Here is a 19,362-nt window from a genome sequence, read left to right as displayed (position 1 = left end):
TATTAAAAAAATTTGAGATAATTGATGAGGGGTGAAAATATAGGTTTCATTCTTATATTATAATAATTTTTTTTTTAAAAAATTTGTTAATATTATTTTTAAAATTTCATAGCTATTTTTTTTTACTATCAGTAAGTCTATTTATTTATTTTTAAATTTTGAAAATCATAAGTATAAAATTTAGGAGTATTTTTATTAATTTAGCTTTTATTTTATATTAATTTTTCAAATTTCATTTTTTTTTTCTATTATTTAATATCGATTTTTTTCTTTTTTGAACTTGTTAGGATTTTAATTTGAAAATTGAAGGGCTCGAGATTTTAGAGATATTAACCTAACTACTCGTGGTGTGAGTCAAATGGTGACCCATCACTAACTTGTGGTGTCAAAATTTTCGTTCATTCTTCCATCAACGTCTAACTCATTTTCATTCATTAATACATATGTTCACGTCTAAAAAAAATAAAAATAAAGATGTAGAGAATTGTCACGGTTATTTAAGTCTAAAAAAATTGCATTGTGAGATCCCACGTCGATTAAAGAAGAGAACAAAGTATTTCTTTATAGTTGCGGGAATGAAACGTTTTTTTTATAAGAATGTAGAAATCTCTCTCTAGTAGACGCGTTTTAAAAACTGCGAGGTTGACGGTGATACATAATGAGTCAAAGCCGACAATTTTTTTTTATTTTTTACAAAAATAGTAATATAACCAATCGAAACAGACAATATCTACTAGCGATGAACTAAAGACTCAATTAATTATTGAAACATGTAACGCGTGTTGAAGATTGTTGTTTGTTAGGAAGAGAGTGTGTCCATATGTTTGTGATAACAATGTTTCGTAGGTACAAATTTGGCAGCCAAGCAGGACCATGTACCCTACCCACGAGGAAAACGTTTGATATGACTTGTAAGAAACATTAAAAGATTTTAAAATTCTATTTTTTATTCAATAAATTCGTTGATTTTTTTATTAAGTGAATGTGTTATGGACATAATAATCGATTATTATAAGGAATGTGTTCTGTTTCCCTCTCCGACCGATGTGCGAATTCATGGTTAGCGTTCTCACTGGCACACCACACGGTGTTTGGCTCTGATACCATTTGTAACCGTTCAAGCTCACCGCTACCAAATATTGTCTAATTTGACTTGTTACATGTCACTATCAGCCTCACGATTTTAAAGCACATCCATTAGAGAGAGGTTTCCACACTCTTATAATGAATGTTTCGACTCCCTCTCTAACTGAGGTGGGATCTCACAATACACCTCCCGTGAATGATAATATATCTCTATAGATATTTAGGACTTTTAAGTGAAACTAAAGTCAAACTCACGAGAGTTTAAGCTGATTTTCTTATCAAAACAAATCAATATTTATCTTAACCGAAATTTAGTTTTTTTTAGTATATCTGAAATTTTGATGTGGGTCACGATTCAACACACACCATAAAATACTTGTCAAATGGTGGAACACGATCCAACTCACACCACAAAATTGATAAATGGTTATCGTAATGTCTTTATAATTCCAAACCTTTCTAACCTAATTTCTAATCAACTAACGACCTTCAATCATGAAAGAAACACAACATTAGAAATTTAGAGCCGTGTTTAATTTCAATTCAAAAACAAAGGTTTGTGTAACCGTTCAATCTCACCGTTCGTAGATATTGTCCGTTTTTTTCCGTTATATATCGTGGTCAGCCTCACAAAATAAAAGTACGGCATGAAATAAAATATTTTTCTCATTATACGATTCGAGCCATTCATTTTTTTTTCCTCCAAAATTTTAAATGTTATATAATTAAATTTTATGATTTGATAAAATATTTTTAAATAACTCTTTAAATAAATTTTATAATTTTAACGTTTAAAATTATAATCAAATACCAATTATGTTCATCTCTAAGTATATTTGGTTTAAAAAATTAGTAGATATTGAACGAAAAAAGATTGGTTGAATTTTTCTCACGACAAAAATGAAATGGTGCGAGTCTTGTCCACCCTCAAATTTGAATCCAATCTTTTCGCACGACAAAAATGATATGGTGCGAGTCTTGTCCACCCTCAAATTTGAATCCCACTAGCTAAGGGGTGGGGTTATAGTTTGACTCGCACCACAAATTGATGAATAAAATCTCAACTTCGACGATCACGACCCAAATTTTAAGATTGTCGATATCTGAAAATGAGATGTTACCTCCATAGGCTCCACACCAAGTGAGGACAACATGGTGAGTGTTAGCATGTTCATCATCCTTAGGAAGTTAGTTAGGGAACCCATCCTATAAGCTATGTCGTTGTCCTAGGTTGGGTGGCACTACCCTTCGGTACGTGCTAGCTCCACTAGTTACCCGCACGATCAACGTTCTCTCACAAGACAGATCATCCTTGCATGGTAATCTCTTACTACCCACTCAACGAGGAGATAACATACAAGCAAACAAACTCAACGGGGAGATAACATTTGTCAATCATAATAGGTCATCCTCCTTCCTAAAACCGCTGAAAGCATATAAAATAACATCATGCACAACATACTCATTCATATTGCTCAACTCGTATTCTAGTCATGCATATTCTCTTTATAGATTTGCATAATATATAAAATAGTATGCTTCTCGAAAATCTCAACATAGGGGCATAACGGTAATTTTATCCAAACATACATACATTACATACTCACCCAAAAACACCCTTATGAAGTCCTTAACATGCATCTTTTAACCACCTAAGGTAAGAAATGCTTGGATGTAGCATGTCCTAGTGATCCCAACAAGTATTACTTGCCTAAAGTTCGTGTGATTACTTATATGGATAGCACATGTCTTTCCGAGCTAGCTTTTCCACGTGCCAGGAGCTCTAAAATTTCTGAAATTTCTTTGGTATGTTCTAATTCAAGTAAAATTAGGGTTAGTGCCGAAATCAAGACGAAAAATTGATAATCAAAGGCCAAATAAAGCAAAAAAGAGTCACTCGTGCGCATACACTCCCCTAGGCACGTGCGTATACAGATGTGCCTAGGGGGAGTACATTGGCTGGGCCGTGGAGTGGGTCAGGTTGGCTTGAGTGGATCTCCTTCGGTTTTGAGTCGAGTGAGTGGGTTGAGAGTGAATTGGTATGCCTTAGAGTCCTACGTAGCGCAGATTAATTCTAATTTTCCCTTAACAAACCCGCACTCAACACGTGTTGACACCGCAGCCAGTCGCGTTCCATCGCGGCCATCTGACGCGTATTCTCCTACATTAAGCTAAACTCAAACTTATTTCGGGATTTTATTTTCCTTCCGATTTTCGTAACTTTCTCTACCTAACTTTCTAGACTCATATTAACTATCATCCATATCCATAAACTTGCATCAACTTACTTCACTTCATCATTTTTGGAACTTTAATAAAAAAATTCTTATAATAATTTTAAAAGTATGATTGAAAGGGCAATATTCGATCATTAAATGCACACCACACCACACCAATTTTGGCCCAAAAAATTGGTACGATAACTCCAACAAATTGCATGGGAAAATGCCAAGGTGGTCAATTAAAAGATGTTGTTGGTCCATCAATGACTTCTATAGCCAAGCTCCTTTAATATTAGCTATGCCATTCAAACAAAACAAAGCGACTAACCAACCACCAAGTGTCATATCATTTTCAATGCCCCATTTGTACTCATTCCAAACGCTAAGATACTAAATATCATTGAACCACAAGTTTACAACTCCTTGTGTATCACAACGTGTGACTTGTAAATATCTTATATTTGAATGATCACAACGTGTGACTTGTAAATATCTTATATTTGAATTTTTATGAAATTTTAGTGATTAATATAACCTATATTATGGATAAGTATGATATAAATAATTCAACAATCCAATCCAAAGCAAAAATAGAGTCGTGTTGAGAATTCTGTTCGGGTTGCTCGAATCACTAACCCAATCAACTCGAAATTTTGGCTAGTCTAAAAGATTTTTACAGCCCTACAGATTCTGACGCTTAGAAGCCAGGAACGAAAACCAGATGTGTAACTTGCCAACATATATGAGAAATTCACCCTTCTAGTTTATAAGTTAACAAGAACTGTCAACACGACGATAATTATAATAAGAAAGTCAGACGTCCAGTTTTGGATCAACTATGATTCTGCAATACTGTGGAATAAGCATTCCAGAAAGTCTTAGCTATGGAAATTAATGAAGCTGCCTATGTATCACTGTCAATACAATTACTTTTACCATATAGCAATGCCAAACAACAAACTAAGTTTCAACTTTTCTTTTCTTGCTAATTATGTTTGTTCCCTCTTTTCTTTCCCATGGACCTAAAACAGTTGATATTTTAATAACCATTGATTTGGGGTCTAGAGGATGACCCCATAAGCCGTGAAAAAGGCATCTGAGGCCGTCCTGGGAGGTTGCTTTGACTGGGAACCCGATCGGCCACGTTTGAATCCGAAACCGACCTAGAGAAGGCTTGAGCCAGCTCAAGTGCTGAAGCTACTTTCCCAGGACACACGTCGGTAGAGTTCGAGGCAGGCTTTGGCTGCTGCTCAACAGGCTTGCGCCATGTCTCTGGAGAAGGTGGCCGCTCGAGCTGCTGCTGCTGCTGCTGCTGCTGTCGTCTTTCAGTGTCTCTATCCCTCCTCCGATTATCAGAGAAATTCCTCCTTTGCATCTCTGGATCTGCCCTGTTATCCCTTCTCTCACCTTCCATACCCTGCCCTGTTTTTCCAGTTCGATGCACAGGAACTGGGGGCCCTTGAACCCTCTCAGTTCTTGAAATGTTTTCTTCAATCCTTCGGACAACAAAAAGTAGGGCATGAACAGTTATTTATCGTATAAGAAATTAATGAAAAGTAATAATTAATCTATTCGAAGACAGCTACGAAAACTTTCTTCTTTGTTTTTTGTTTGGGTACATAGAGAGTAATACATTCAAAGAAAGGTTCATTACCTTCCGGAATTTTGAACAAGATCATGGTTGTTATTAGTGGTATTATCAACCCCTCGTTCCTTCAGAACCTGAGAAAATGATAGTGGTATTAACAGGAAGTTGAGGCCACAAAGAAGAGGGGGATCTGAGACGTCGATCAAACGCCAATAAAGAACAGGCAAGATACTATAAATACTCCTATTCTTTTAAAAGTTGCCAGACTTCAAAACTAGCTTTGGAGTAGAATAACTGTTAAGCATGTTGAAGGAAAAGTTGATGTTTTTAATAGCATTCTTTTCCGACTTAATTGTCACCATGTCGATTTTTTATCCAATATTCTGATGGATTTCTACTCACATAAGCAGTTTTAAAACAAGGTCAAGAGTAATGTTGCAACTTATGATAAATAGTGGTATTTTTTAAACATGAAGCAAAATTCAAGGGTATTTTTTATAATTTAGCTCATAATTTGTTATCCAATAACTGGTGCACAGAACCCATCATAATTACAAGTAGCGGACAAACCCAAAAACTAAAGATTTAACTGACCTGCTCCCGTGGGCGAGCACCACCAAACAAAGAAATCCTGCACACGGAAGAGACATTTACCTTCGATGAGCAAGGTAAGTGCCACTAAAACATCCCCCAATTTTAAGCAGAAAAGCCCAAGTTGTACCATAGAGACAAGGAATATATAAAAATATATAAACTACTCCCCTCCAGAAATGCAGAGAGGTTATGTCTTCTGGTACATACCAAAAGTTTGATATTACAAGAGCTAATTTTTGCCCATCGGAGTTTACAATTTAAGATTCAAACGTTACCTTTTAGAAGTGAACCCACCAGCTAAGCGAACAAAAACATGAACTTGTTTACTATTTCAGTCTTACAAGAAGTCCACCACTAAGGTTCAGATTTGATCCGAAATGGAAAATGAGCTTATGACCCAACATCTTCATCAAATTCCAAATATTTTTTTTTCAAGTATACTCTTTTCCTAAGTCAGTGTGGTCCTCTTCAACTCATAGCCCCAATATGCTTTGTTGCCCAGACAAGGGATACATCATTTAAAAATAACCCAGGTAATCCACCCACAATTTGAAAACTTTAATTCAAATGGAGTTACACTTCACTGACAACAAAACAGAAGATGACTCGAAGGTCAATTGCATATGGACAGCCGTAGATACACTTCATGACATTTTTTTTTTAGCATTAACAAACCCAGGAAATCCACCCACATAATTTGAAAACTTAACTTTTAGTATCACGTTCAACAATTCAAATGGAGTTAGACTTCACTGACAACAAAACAGAAGATGACTCAAAGGTCGATTGCATATGGACAGCCGTAGATCACTTCATGACATTTTTTTTATCCCAATCCAAAGTTCTTGATTTTTTAAAGTGTATACTTTATTCAGCTAAGATGTACATCCACACATCAATGAAATTCGAAAATGCTCATATAAACAAAGAAAACCCAATAGGGAAATGGGGAGAGACGCTGATGAAACAACCTATAGTGGTGATCATGGAAGCAAAAGATTAACTAATGCATTTGATGTATTTGACTAGTAGACGCAAGCAAAACTAAAATTAAACAAATAGTTTCCTATTGTTTCAACAGTATGCATCTTCAAAATGGGTAGGATGTAGAAATAGAAAACAAAGTAGAATATTGTCAAAAATTGCCAAGTTCGCGTTACTGACCTGTCTCTCCCCCTAATTCCTTCCGGTTGTTCAATGGGTTGTGACCGGGGCTTCAGGTTCAATTTTGGACGCTCAATTCCTTCCTTCCCACTCTCAGAACCAGCTGAACTAGGTTTCACATAATTTGAATTTCCATGCACTTCATTCACATTTTCAGCAGAAACAGCATTAGGAATCATCTGCATTCGAATAACCGTGTAACAAGGATGAGTAATTGAACTGTAAAATCTGAAGCAAAATGTATGGAACCATAAAATGAACTGTCCATACCTGCTTGTTATCAGGAGCAATGGGTTCTGAACCTGTCAAAGGCTTTGTTCTTGGAAGTAATTTCAACTTTGGGCGTTCTGAGACTACTGGACCCACGCCAGCCATTTGATTAGGCTCAGAATGCTGAACTACAGAAACATCCATTTTAGAAGATCTATCTTTAACAGCATGATATTTAGGAACTACAACTCTATCACGCTCGGAAAAAGCTTGTCTATTTCCCTCGGTTCCATCATCTATGCCAAGTTGTCTTCCTGCATGCCTAGCTAATGAAGCATCACGAAGTTCCCTACCATACAATACATCAACCTTGTCAGAGGAACTACCATAACCCTTTGACTGAACTTTAATATCTGGTTCAGAAGATGCGACAACGACCACATCAGTTTGATAACCAACGGACGTTTGTGACTGCCATCTCCCTGAAGACACCTTTTCGAGAGCACTAGCATGAGCAAGCTTTGAGACAGCACTAGGTCCAGCCCACGCAGAATGAGAATGTTCTTTAACCACAGAAACCACCTCCTTCCTTACTTGCCAAGCATTTGGATGAGCCCCAGAAAAGGCCATCCCGCTGCCTCCACCTGAATTCTGAGAAGCAACACCTGAGTTGAACGCGTCACCAACTCTCCCTGCGTACGAATTTACTGCACCAGAAGTTGGAAACTGCGACATTGGAGCCATCCTCTGCCTCCCACTTGATTCATAGTCATGCTTCAACTCTGAACGACTAGGCAGAACCCTAATGCTCTCATCACTGATAGTTCGACGTGGAGGTGTTACACCGCCCAGAGGCTTCCTTTCATCCTCATCGAAATTTCGGCCAATATGTGCAGCAGGAGCGAGAAATGGAGTTTTGTCATCAAAATGACTGATTGCCGGAGATGAATGCGGCCTAGACCGATGGTCCGACCTGTTCATTGGGTTCCCCCATGATGTAGGGCGATCGAAACTAGTCCGATCTGAAGGTCTGACGGTTCTTCAAAAAGAGAATAAAAAAAGCGAAATCAGTCCATCGCAGTTGCATGTCCACTTCGGAATTAATTTAACAAACCAAAAAGAAACATAGTAAACAGGATCAAGGAGGTTATAAAACTCGGATCTAGTTCTTCAATCCAAACTCGCATTGAGGAATGAACATACAATCTATACGACAATCAAATAAACACCACTTCCGCATAGAACTGAAATCAAAGTAAAGGGTATTGTAAAAGCAATAAAACGAAAATAAGAATCAAGGTTAATCGAGACATACACTCCAGGAGCAGACGGGAGAGGCAGATCATTAGGGATAGAACCTCCATGGAAATCCTTAAGCGTCATAGTATTACCACTCCCTTTCTTCTTCGACATCGTACCAAATAGAACCCTAATTTCTTCTCAGTTTCTTCACGTTCTTCTGGTAGATGAATTGACAGAGATTTAAGTAGCAGAAAAAACGGAGAACAAAGAAAAGAGAAGGAAAAGAAAGCCCGCAAATCGCTAGAGATGAATGGGTGTAATCGCACAAATTTAGCGTATCTCTCTGATGATTGAACTGCAGGCGCGGCTTCCCCTTTACCTTCTCACTGCTCTCTCCCTCGCTCGCGGACCAGAGACGATCGCCTTCTTTCTTCTCTCGTCGTTAGATTGGTCAAGCTTCTGTGACTCGCCGCCTCCTACACAGTTTTGGACCGTCTGATAATCACATCGGCCCAATAGAGATTACTGCTTATGGGTCCGGCCCAACTTTGTGGCTCAGAATTTCTTGCTTAGGCCCAAGCCCAACGTCATTTGAGCTCTTTTATCAAAAGTCCACCGCATCAAAAAGATTTTAAATATTTTTGGTTTTTATAAATTTTAAATATATAAAAAAACATTAAAGTTTGATTTCCAATTATTTTTATTATTCCAATTTTGTTCTTTTTTTTTTTATTGTATCAACAATATATTGTTTGTTTACCGACTCAATAATTTAAAAGTCATTTCAATTGTAATAATAATATACCTATCGTTACTACCAAAAAAAAAAAAAAAAAAAAAAAGTATTTTAAGTGTATATATTAATTTTCCAACATTTATTTAAAATATAATTTAATAGAAAGATATTATCACAATTATTTATATATCCAATGTTCACACATTATTTTTCTTTTTTTACATAAATTTACCTCTATGATAAAATTAGGGTTTACCCTACTATAGATGTTACTTCAACTCATGTGTCTTTTCGTTTTCATTAGTTGTAGCGTCAAATTTCATCTAATTGGAGTTTTTAAAAAAGAACAAATTTTAAGAATAAAAATGAAAATTTTTCAAGTTTAAAGGCATAATTGATGTTGAATGATGAAACACCTATCGGCTAATTTAGAGAATGATCTTCATAATCGAAGAATACTCTCTCCATTGTATAAGGCCTATTGGGGAAGCCCAAGAGCTTATGCTCAAAGTGAACAATATCGAACAAAAGACTCCAAAAAGTCGAACAAAAAATTGGTAAATTCTCAAATGTCAAACAAAAAACTTCAAAAGAAAAGGAATCAAGCCTCCTCGAAGGCAGTAAAAAATGACTAAGACTCCAAAGGAGTCGAGCCTCGATTAAGGGGAGGCATACTTTGTTCGAAGAGAGGTGTTGGATGATAAAAGTTCCAGCTAATTTAGAGAATGATCATGAGTTTATAAACAATATAATACTATCTCCATTGGTATAAGACTTTTTTGGCGAAGCCCAAAGCAAAGCAAAACCAAGCCATGAGAGCTTAGGCTCAAAGTGGACAATATCATACATTGTGGAGAGTCGTGTTCATCTAACATAGTATCAGAGTCATGCCCTAAATTTAGTCATGCCAATAGATTGGTAAATCTTCAAATGTCGAATAAAGGACTCGAAACCAAGGCATTGAAACTAGAACATATCTAGTGTATTTGGTACAAGATATTATGACATTTTTTAAAAGGTGCTTTAAAAAACAAAATTTATTTATTGACAGAGATTCTTACAAAAGTAGTTTTTGAATTGATCATTTTAAGCACCAAAACACACTGCAACAATACGATCTTGAACATAAATCTCTGGAGTTTAAAAGTAGGATGAACCAAGAACGGAGGAGTGGTTTTTACCCAGGTTGCGGCCTCGGAGGCACTCAAGATCCATAACTTGGGAGTGATCCACAAAGAGATTCACCTAATTACAGGGCAAACAAGAATGTGTTATCAGTCATGGAGTAAAGGAATGTAGATGCAACCGTATGAAGATATTGTTTTCATACCTTTGAGCTGTATTGATTGATAAACCACTCCAACATTTGGGGATTCGATGCTTCAAACATTGTTTTCTCTAGGCCAAGACGCCCAATGATCTTGGCAATAATGTCTGTTCGAAGAGAATCAGTGTGTTTACTGACATCGTCTGCGTCGATCATTATCATGTCTGCCCCAGCTTCTAGGCATCTCTCAGCCCTTCTGATCAAAAGATCAACATCCTCTACAAGTTCTGCAACAAGTTATCGTGATAAAAACTCAAGATTTAAAAGTAATAACCATAGAGATCATGAGGATGGTTGGGAGAGAGGAGTCCTGCATTGGCTAATTAAGGAGTTGATCATGGATTTATAAGGAATACATCTCCATTGGTATGAGGCCTTTTGAAGAAACCAAAACCAAAACCACGAGAGCTTATGCTCAAAGTGGATAATATTATACCATTGTGGAGGGTCCGTGATTCCTAACCGATCATTACATGTCAATGGAAGTTAAACTAGTTGAACGGCCTTGAGAGATTCAGAGAGGGTACCAACACCAACAAAGATGCTTTATATGTTTGAAGCAAGTGATCTATATTGCACTTATTGCACCATGAACAATAGCATTGATTCCACATTCTTTATATCTATCACCCATTAAAGGTTATGAAATGGACCCAATTTCATGACATCAAGCATGCAAAAGTAAAATAGAACTAGAGCAACAATTATGAACAACAGTTTCATCTCTAGTAAATTGCAAGCCAAGAGAGAATCACCACATCAAGAGTTATGTAGCAGGATCAAATGACAGCATGATGAACCCAAGAACAACTTAGAGCAATCAAGAGTGATCATCTTACAAATGACAAATTTAAAACAATCGACATGTGTATCGGGCTGGTTTTTTCACAATCCAAAAGTAATCAAGATGAAACCAAGAACAATTTAGAGCAATCAAGAGTGATCATCTTACAAATGACAAATTTAAAGCAATCAACATGTGTATCGGGCTGGTTTTTTCACAATCCAAAAGTAATCAAGATGAAACCAAGAACAATTTAGAGCAATCAAGAGTGATCATCTTACAAATGACAAATTTAAAACAATCAACATGTGTATCGGGCTGGTTTTTTCACAATCCAAAAGTAATCAAGATGAAACCAAGAACAATTTAGAGCAATCAAGAGTGATCATCTTACAAATGACAAATTTAAAGCAATCAACATGTGTATCAGGCTGGTTTTTTCACAATCCAAAATTAATCAAGGTGAAACCAAGAACAATTTAGAGCAATCAAGAGTGATCATCTCACAAATGACAAATTTAAAGCAATCAACATGTGTATCGGGCTGGTTTTTTTTCACAATCCAAAAGTAAGTCCTAGCCCTAGAATAAAGAAATCGAAGAGATTTGCAATTGAAAGCTTACCAGAAGATCGAGGTCTTGGAACAATATAAGCTCCAAATGCTCGATCGCCAGCGGGAATGTCCGACTTATTGAACTTCACTGCAAATTGAGGCTTAGCCCTAAGGCCACCGTTCTTAATCAAGCGCACATATCTCAGAAGAGTTTCTTCAGGAACTTCAAGCGAGTCTACGTTAAGCTCAATAGTATCAAATCCCATGAGCTTGCATTCCTAGAGACACCATACTCCTAATTATCACTCCAGCTTCGATCAAAGAATAAAAATCAAGAAGATTAATGGCATTCCTCTTTCTCTCACCTCCACATACTCTTTGAAACCCGACGGACCTTTGCGAAGTAAATGCTCCGCCCAGTCGCCCGTACTGACATAAATGTCATGTCGATGAGCCATTTCCGTCACCTCTTTCACAAACTCCCTCGGCAACAGGCTGTGCGAACCTCCGGAGAACTTTAATCCATCGACAAATTGACCCATCGACTCGAAAATTTCCTTCATAACATCAATTTTTGCAATCATATTAAAGAAACAGCGATCAATAAGCCGAAATCATCTTCCAGTACAGCCTAAGCATCAAGCGTATTCGATTTCAAACCAAAAGCGTGGAATCAAAGAACAAGATATATAACGTACGAACCTGAATCATATCTTGGCTAGAGAGAGAGTAATGAGGACTTCTCATCTCTGTAACTCCACATCGCCGAGGCTTCTCCGGTCGATCTTCATCCCCAGCGAAGGTCTTCCACCAATAAGCAGACATTTCCTCCAAGGGAGTGATGGTTGAATCAGAACCAGAGTAATTCTCCCATCTCCTTCCTCGGAAATTTTGGGCATATTTACAGACATTTGCTCCACTTTTTCCATCCGTCATTTTGGAAAGTTTTAGAAACTTCGATCTCTTTCTAGAAAAAGTTTGTTGTTGATGCTGGGTTGAATGGTGCAGGCAACTACAGACGTCACGAGCTGGTGTATTTATAAATATGTATGTATAATGAAAATTACATTCTGAATCATAGATTTGGTAACCAACCATAAAATCATAGATTTCTATCAAACATGAAATTATAGGTTTAGTAACAAATTAGTAAATCACTAGATTATCTTACGATATGATTTATTCTACATTTAACCCTTATTCTTTCCAATTAAATTAATAAAAAAAAATCTCAAACAATATCTATGCACCTAAAAAAAATTTAAAATAGTTTTAAATGCTAAAATTATGGTTCAACCTTCAAAAAGATTTCAAAAATAATTTTTTTTTTCAATTTTTTAAAAATTTTCGAAAATACTTTAAATTTTTATAAAAAATTATTTTAAAATATTCTTACATTTTGGAGAATTTTTATTATTTTAAAATTTTCATGTATATTTTTAAATATAGTATTTTTGAAATACTATTAAAAATTAATATTTTTAAAATATAGTATTAATGTTTTTTCCAAAATGATATATTTTTTTTTAATTTAAGGATAACTATTGAAATTTTAAAAGTTTAGAGATTTTTTTAGATAAAGTATAAAGTTTATGAATATTTTTATTAATTTAGTCGTTTCATATTGATGGGTTTACTTTGTTCATATTAACTTGAATAAATAACTCGAACAATGTCAACTATGGAGCCTGATGCCTATATATGATAGAGATATATACGGTTGATATTTGGTAAATATTTGATAGAGATATATGTGTTAGATTATATTAGTATAGAAGCTATATTTAGTAAATTGAAACCATGTATATACCCTATTAGTCATTGCTACGAAGATGTACTTCTCTTACTCTTTCTCTGTATTCTCTCCTTGTTGTACAAATCTGAAGTCATCAATAATAAAACGTTTAACCAATATTCCTCCTTTTATTTTCTCTCTCATGTTCTTTGTGTTCATCTTGAACGAGGGTGTGCGTTGTTGAGTGATCCTAACAATGGGTATCAGAGCTAACAACTGGTATCGATTCTAACAAGGATGGTGAAGTTGATAAGGAAATTAAAGAGGATGATGAAAAATAATAATAATAATAATTGAAGAAGAAGAGAGATAATAATTAACGAATATACAAAACATAATCGTTAACTAAAGTTAAAAACCAAGCAACATGGTTCGTACAAAAATCTGATAAGATTCAAAGTTTATGTTAATATTAGTATTATATCATTGATATACTTTAGTCACATATTCAACTTTACGAGCATAAGAATCTTATTTTCTGTACCGACAAAACAAAAATGAAATAAAACAATTCGAGACGAGGAGCCTACTCACGTTTTTACACGATTGAGAAATAAGCAAATTATGGATCACATCATCGCCCATCAAAGTTTCGTAATCAACATAGAAACCAAAATCAATTGAAGTTAGTGAAAATAAAGAATTGATCGAAGTAAATAAGAAGGTGAAATCAAGGGAATGAAAAACTAACACAATATCAAGTTGGTGTATAATCGTAAAACGCGATAAGAATAACGACCCTTTACATTGGTATGATATTGTCTCCTTTGAACATAAACTCTCGTGACTTGACTTTGCTTTTGGTTTTCTCGGAAAGTCTCGTACCAATGAAGATAATATCTCTCACTTATACACGACCCATGATCTTCTCCTTAATTAGCTAACGTGAGACTCTAACAATTCTCAACAATCTTCCCTTCGAACAAAGTACACCATATGGTTACTATGACTATATTTTCGAGACTCACAACTTTTTTTGTTCGACATTTGAGGATTCTATTGACATGACTAAGTTAAAATAAGGGCATAACTCTAATACCACTAAAAGAACACAACGACCCTTTACGTTGATATGATATTGTCCACTTTGAACATAAACATTCGTGGTTTTGCTTTTGGTTTCCCCCAAAAGGCTACCAATGGAGATCGTGTCTCTCGCTTATATACTACCGATGATGTTCCTCTTAATTAGCCAATGCGAGACTCCAACATTTCTCAACAAAACGTAGGTTAGCTAACCAAAGAATCTATAGTCAACGTCTAATGAGCGACGAAGAACAATTGTGAGTTTCCACGTTGGTTGGAGAGAGAAATGAAACATTTCTAATAAGAGTGTGAAAACCTCTCCCTTGTAGACGCGTTTTAAAATTATAAGATTGACAGCGATACTTAATGAGTAAAAAATGATATTGACTGAAAAAAGTTTTTCCAAAAACGAATTATATAAGTGAAAACAAGACTATCTTCTCTTTGATCAGCTAATATGGGACTCGCGTGAAGTACAATTATTTTCTTTGCTTATTTAAACCGAGAAATTCATTTCTTTGCTGATTTCTTGCCAGAGCTGTGATGATAGGACTAAGGAATCTGGAAGCGTTAGAAAATTTCTTGGGATCCTGTTCATTCCTTGACTCCCATGGAAGGCATCTGCACCAAAAAGAAGAGGGATAACTACAGAAAGGAAAGAAGCTTTCCTGTAAATTTTGTCTCCATAGATGATTCCTTCCATACGTGTAATAGTGCAATCATGGGTTTCCTTTATTCCATCTTCCTTTCTCAAATTCTGACCTCCTTAACCTTTATTCCCGATCACAAATCTTGAGAAGAGCTCTGAATTTCGCTGTAGATATGGCGCGAAATTATGGCTTTCTGGTCTGCATTTTGGTCATGGTAATGGACGCTGTTGCTGGATTGCTTGCCATTCGAGCTGAAAAGGCTCAGAATCAGGTAATGCTGAAGTGAAGTGAAAAGAAATCGTTATGTATAGCTCTCTGTAGACATTTTTTTAAGTATGCACGTTAAGTGTTCGACGTATTTCCTCAATCAGGTGAAATTACAATCGGAGAGCTTATGGGTGTATGAATGCAGCAGAAAGCCGAGAGATGATGCTTTTTCTCAGGGGTTGGCTGCTACTATTCTGCTTGGCCTCGCTCATGCCATTGCTAAAGTGCTTGGTGGGTGCATTTGGATTAGGAATATGCAACATTTCCAGCAATCAAATGCTAACAGGCGATTGGGATTGCTCTTCATGATTCTCTCATGGTAAGTCTCCGTTACACTAAATCAATCCTCTCCTAGCGTTTTGAGCATTATCATTTCAAGTTTAGTGAAAAATAGTTTGTTTTTTAAACATGGTTCAACCGATTGAATGCTAAGAATAACGACTCTCCACAATGGTATGATATTGTCCACTTTGAGCTTAAGCTCTTATGGTTTTGCTTTGGACTTCCCCAAAAGGCCTCTTCCAACAATCCTCAACAATCCTCAACAATCCTCCCCTCGAACAAAGCACACCATAGAGCCTCCCTTGACGTCTATGTAGCCCTCGAACAACCTCCCCTTAATCGAGGCTCGACTCCTTTTTCTGGAGCCCTCGAACAAAGTGCACCATTTGATCGACACATGAGTCACTTTTGACTACACAGTCTCCCCTTAATTGAGGCTCGACTCCTTTTTCTGGAGCCCTCAAACAAAGTGCACTATTTGTTCTACACATGAGTCACTTTTGACTACACCTTTGAGGCTAGCAATTTCTTTGTTCGACACTAGAAGATTCTATTGACATGGCTAAATGAAGGGTGTGACTCTGATACCATGTTAGGAATAACGACTCTCCACAATGGTATGATATTGTTCACTTTGAGCATAAACTCTCATAGCTTTGCTTTAAGCTTCTCCAAAAGGCCTCATATCAATGGATATGTATTTCTTTACTTGTAAATCCATGATGATTACTTAAATTAGCCAAAGTGGACTTCCTCCCAACCATCCTCGACAAAACAAGCATTTGGAAATTCACTCAGTTTAGGCAATCTTGAATGATTTGAAATTGATGGAGGTGTTTGTGTTTTTGGGTGGAAAATTAGGATTACTTTGGCTATTGGGTTCTCAATGTTGGTGGCGGGGACGGTGGACAATTCCAAGAGGAAAAACTCTTGTAAGATATCAAGTCATGGGCTGTTTTTGATCGGTGGGATTGTGTGTTTCATTCATGGGCTCTGTACTGTCGCTTACTATGTTTCTGCCACAGCAGCTTACAGAGAGGAAGAGAGGAAATCCAAAGAAAAGCCTTCTGTTCCACATGTTTAACCCAATTGACACCCATTGCCTCCTGTAATGACATTATAATAACTTCAAATTTATTGGTTCTTTATGAAATTTTGAGTCCACAGCTTAGTTCATGTTGGAAACATCTGTTGTTTTCCTGTTCCAACATTTGCCAGCCAAATCTAAGCAACTTTAAGAATCTGCTTCACATGGGAAAACATCCATTTTTCTTTTTCTTTTTGAGAACTCTGTTTGGTAAAGGATTCCATTGAACATCCATGGCTAAATATGCACCGAAGCATATTCAAATCTAAGCATCGCTATGCAACTGCTCCAAGAATGCAAAACATGTAAAATCTAGCAAGAATTTTTTTTTTTTGTGTAAAAGACTGAGTAGGTACATGAATGATTCGAGACATAACTGAATGAAGAGTGATTATGAAGATCCAATAATTAATAAATGCTTAAAAGAACTACGCCTCTTTTTTCGGTAACTCAATCATAAGAACGTCATAATTAAGTATTGTAACTGCTCAAGCCCACCGCTAGTAGATATTGTCTGTTTTAGCCCGTTACATATCGTCGTCCGCCTCACAATTTCATTGAGAGGACCTTTCCCTAGGACGCACCTTTGGTGTACCAATTGAACGCGTCTACTAGGGAAAAGTTTTTACACCCTCATAATGAATGTTTCGTTCCCCTCTCCAACCGACGTGGGATCACACAATCCACCTCCTTGGTGCCACATCGCTTGGTATTTGGCTCTGTTACCATTTGTAACAGCCCAAACCTACCGCTAGTAGATATTGTGCACTTTTGCCTGTTACGTTTTGCCGTCAACCTCATAGTTTTAGAACACGTCTACTAGGGAGAGGTTTCCACACCCTTCTAAGGAATGCTTCGTTCTCATCTTCAACCATTGTGGGATCTCACAAGTATGCTTAGCTTTGAGCAATTCTATATTGGATGACTTCCTATAAATTTTTTTTTTTTTTTAAGAAGCATGTGAGTTAGAACAAAAAATGCTAAAAGAATCCACGTTGGTTTATGAGCCTGATCTTCACTATTAGAACCAATTCAAGACCATGTCGTAGGAGAATGTCGAGGTCACCAGGTATCAAATTAAGATTTCAAATTCTAGTCCGAATCTCGTACATGGGTCATTCGTTTTATGGTAAATCTGATTCCGTACTCGAGATTACTTCAAGACACTAAAATGTTTGACAATCAAACACAGATCAAAATAAACAAAGCAATCTAAGAACTTGAAAAGAGATTGAGTTGAGAGTTGAAACCAAATTGAGTTGATATAACATTCGCATATGTTCACAAAACATTCGTACATCACATTAACAGCAAACGCTCTTCTTCTAACCGAGCTTGGACAGGACATCGTTGAGGGTCGACACTGTCTGAGCATAATACTTCTCTGCTTCTGAGCTGCTCTTGATCTTTGCTGCATAGTCCAACTGCAAGTGTTCAAACCAAAACGTCAGAAACAACACAAGTAATTCAAGATTCAACGCTGTAAAACAACACTCACATTGTTGATGTCTTGGAAGAGCTTTCCTGTGAGGTCCTTAAGGGCTTGCTTCTCTTCCTTAGGCTTGGCAGATATGATTGTCTTGAGATCATAACGGAGATACTCCGCCTTGAGACGAAGGTCGTCTCGAACGAACGGCCACGCCTTCTTGTCAATCGATCCTTTTACATTGATGATATCCTTGGCTGATTCTTTCGCCCTGGCTACGGCCAATTCTGGACTTTGTGGTTGCAGGAAGAATCGCTCCTTTAAGGGCAGGTCCAAGTCTCGTGGCTGGTCCGAGTTCAAAGTCCCAGCTAAAAGAATCAAACCATTGTTATTTAAGTCGATGGGTTATGGTAAATTTAATGTCGAGCACTTACGGAGTCCACCGGAGGGAGGGGGCGGGGGACCAAGCTTGATGGGCTTAGCATCAGCGAGAACGGCTTGAACGAAAGAGCCGGAGGCGAGACCGGCGGCGACCAAGCCAAGGACGGACCTACGGGTGGTCTCGGGCTCAGTAGGCACTTGCTGGGCTCTGATCATCAAACCAGAGCGGGGGACGGAGAGCCTGCTGCTGCTGCCAGCCACACTCAAGCGGGTGGAGCCACTGATTTGAAGGCTACCTTCCAACACAGCTTGAGAGGAACCACATAGCCCTGCCATTGACGCCATAGCTTATGATCAGCTACCTTCTTCTTTTGGTTGAGAATTATATTGGTGGAGAGTTGCAGATTTGTATATTTGTTTATGTGACGCAGAGTAATTGGGGACACCACCTTATCTGCCAAATTTCTAGTTGGATAAATTGGATATGGTCTTAACCAATTGTGTAATTACACGTGTTCAGTGATTCTTCTTCATTGGACAAGTAAGATAGGTTCCAGCCTGGCCACTAGAATTTCGCCACGTGGATTTGTACTTGTCTTGTCTCTCATAACATTTGTGTGATTTTGGCCACCATACTTATTTTTATTGAATAACTCATCCCTAAAATTCTTAAATAAAAATAGAATATATATATATATTTAAATAGACACTTAGCAAATTTTAGAAAATTGTTATATTTATAAAATTATAATTTTATTGCTACATTGGGAAATATGAGAATGTGCGTTGTCATAAATTAAATTTTATTCTTTAAAAATTGAACAAATTTTTAAATGTGTAAATAATAGTTATAAAAATAATTTGGCGCTATTAAAACTTCTAAAAATTGGTAAAAATTTAAAATTTTATGGGTAAGTTAAATTATTGTATTTGTTGGGCCTG

General features: G+C 36.7%; 4 protein-coding genes across 5 annotated transcripts; 1 reads left to right on the top strand and 3 right to left on the bottom strand.

Annotated features, from left to right (window-relative positions):
* Positions 1-4,107: 4,107 nt before the first annotated feature.
* LOC111456833 lies at positions 4,108-8,568 on the bottom strand. 2 transcript variants are annotated; one of them, XM_023098857.1, is made up of 7 exons: positions 8,486-8,568; positions 8,180-8,323; positions 6,925-7,903; positions 6,655-6,833; positions 5,491-5,527; positions 4,963-5,030; positions 4,108-4,804 (listed from the first exon to the last, which is right to left on the bottom strand). In XM_023098857.1, the coding sequence occupies exons 2-7, from the start codon at positions 8,275-8,277 to the stop codon at positions 4,348-4,350; spliced, it is 1,818 nt and encodes a 605-aa protein (XP_022954625.1). In that variant the 5' UTR covers positions 8,278-8,323; positions 8,486-8,568; the 3' UTR covers positions 4,108-4,347. The 2 variants fall into 2 exon arrangements, with proteins under 2 accessions (XP_022954625.1, XP_022954624.1); XM_023098856.1 differs by having other exon boundaries at positions 8,433-8,556.
* A 1,299-nt stretch (positions 8,569-9,867) lies between these two features.
* Positions 9,868-12,439, bottom strand: LOC111456838 (protein HEAT-STRESS-ASSOCIATED 32). The gene is made up of 5 exons (XM_023098864.1): positions 12,209-12,439; positions 11,872-12,063; positions 11,577-11,784; positions 10,173-10,396; positions 9,868-10,087 (listed from the first exon to the last, which is right to left on the bottom strand). The coding sequence occupies exons 1-5, from the start codon at positions 12,329-12,331 to the stop codon at positions 9,983-9,985; spliced, it is 852 nt and encodes a 283-aa protein (XP_022954632.1). The 5' UTR covers positions 12,332-12,439; the 3' UTR covers positions 9,868-9,982.
* Positions 12,440-14,851: 2,412 nt separating this feature from the next.
* LOC111456841 lies at positions 14,852-16,711 on the top strand. The gene is made up of 4 exons (XM_023098870.1): positions 14,852-15,034; positions 15,148-15,248; positions 15,349-15,563; positions 16,388-16,711. The coding sequence occupies exons 1-4, from the start codon at positions 14,938-14,940 to the stop codon at positions 16,608-16,610; spliced, it is 636 nt and encodes a 211-aa protein (XP_022954638.1). The 5' UTR covers positions 14,852-14,937; the 3' UTR covers positions 16,611-16,711.
* Positions 16,712-17,812: 1,101 nt separating this feature from the next.
* LOC111456840 (oxygen-evolving enhancer protein 3-2, chloroplastic-like) lies at positions 17,813-18,823 on the bottom strand. Its single transcript, XM_023098868.1, has 3 exons — positions 18,474-18,823; positions 18,112-18,407; positions 17,813-18,037 (listed from the first exon to the last, which is right to left on the bottom strand). The coding sequence occupies exons 1-3, from the start codon at positions 18,763-18,765 to the stop codon at positions 17,939-17,941; spliced, it is 687 nt and encodes a 228-aa protein (XP_022954636.1). The 5' UTR covers positions 18,766-18,823; the 3' UTR covers positions 17,813-17,938.
* Positions 18,824-19,362: the final 539 nt, after the last annotated feature.

Source organism: Cucurbita moschata, unplaced genomic scaffold (assembly GCF_002738365.1).
Source record: "Cucurbita moschata cultivar Rifu unplaced genomic scaffold, Cmos_1.0 Cmo_Scf00019, whole genome shotgun sequence".
Lineage (NCBI taxonomy): Eukaryota > Viridiplantae > Streptophyta > Magnoliopsida > Cucurbitales > Cucurbitaceae > Cucurbita > Cucurbita moschata.
Note: the sequence above shows the minus strand (reverse complement) of the source record. Positions and strands in the feature narration are given on the sequence as shown.

What these genes read in the sequence shown, in the direction of transcription:
- LOC111456833 (XM_023098857.1), bottom strand. Translation starts at nt 8,277, where the DNA reads ATGTCGAAGAAGAAAGGGAGTGGTAATACTATGACGCTTAAGGATTTC. An exon ending in TTGCTCCTGATAACAAGCAG is followed by an intron (nt 6,834 to 6,924) that starts GTATGGACAGTT and finishes ATTCGAATGCAG; the next exon opens with ATGATTCCTAATGCTGTTTC. An exon ending in GGAATTAGGGGGAGAGACAG is followed by an intron (nt 5,528 to 6,654) that starts GTCAGTAACGCG and finishes TTCCGTGTGCAG; the next exon opens with GATTTCTTTGTTTGGTGGTG.
- LOC111456838 (XM_023098864.1), bottom strand. Translation starts at nt 12,331, where the DNA reads ATGTCTGCTTATTGGTGGAAGACCTTCGCTGGGGATGAAGATCGACCG. An exon ending in CTAGCCAAGATATGATTCAG is followed by an intron (nt 12,064 to 12,208) that starts GTTCGTACGTTA and finishes GATGTTATGAAG; the next exon opens with GAAATTTTCGAGTCGATGGG. An exon ending in TCAATCAATACAGCTCAAAG is followed by an intron (nt 10,088 to 10,172) that starts GTATGAAAACAA and finishes CCCTGTAATTAG; the next exon opens with GTGAATCTCTTTGTGGATCA.
- LOC111456841 (XM_023098870.1), top strand. Translation starts at nt 14,938, where the DNA reads ATGGAAGGCATCTGCACCAAAAAGAAGAGGGATAACTACAGAAAGGAA. An exon ending in CTGAAAAGGCTCAGAATCAG is followed by an intron (nt 15,249 to 15,348) that starts GTAATGCTGAAG and finishes TTCCTCAATCAG; the next exon opens with GTGAAATTACAATCGGAGAG. An exon ending in CTCTTCATGATTCTCTCATG is followed by an intron (nt 15,564 to 16,387) that starts GTAAGTCTCCGT and finishes GTGGAAAATTAG; the next exon opens with GATTACTTTGGCTATTGGGT.
- LOC111456840 (XM_023098868.1), bottom strand. Translation starts at nt 18,765, where the DNA reads ATGGCGTCAATGGCAGGGCTATGTGGTTCCTCTCAAGCTGTGTTGGAA. An exon ending in CCCTCCCTCCGGTGGACTCC is followed by an intron (nt 18,408 to 18,473) that starts GTAAGTGCTCGA and finishes TGATTCTTTTAG; the next exon opens with CTGGGACTTTGAACTCGGAC. An exon ending in TCTTCCAAGACATCAACAAT is followed by an intron (nt 18,038 to 18,111) that starts GTGAGTGTTGTT and finishes GAACACTTGCAG; the next exon opens with TTGGACTATGCAGCAAAGAT.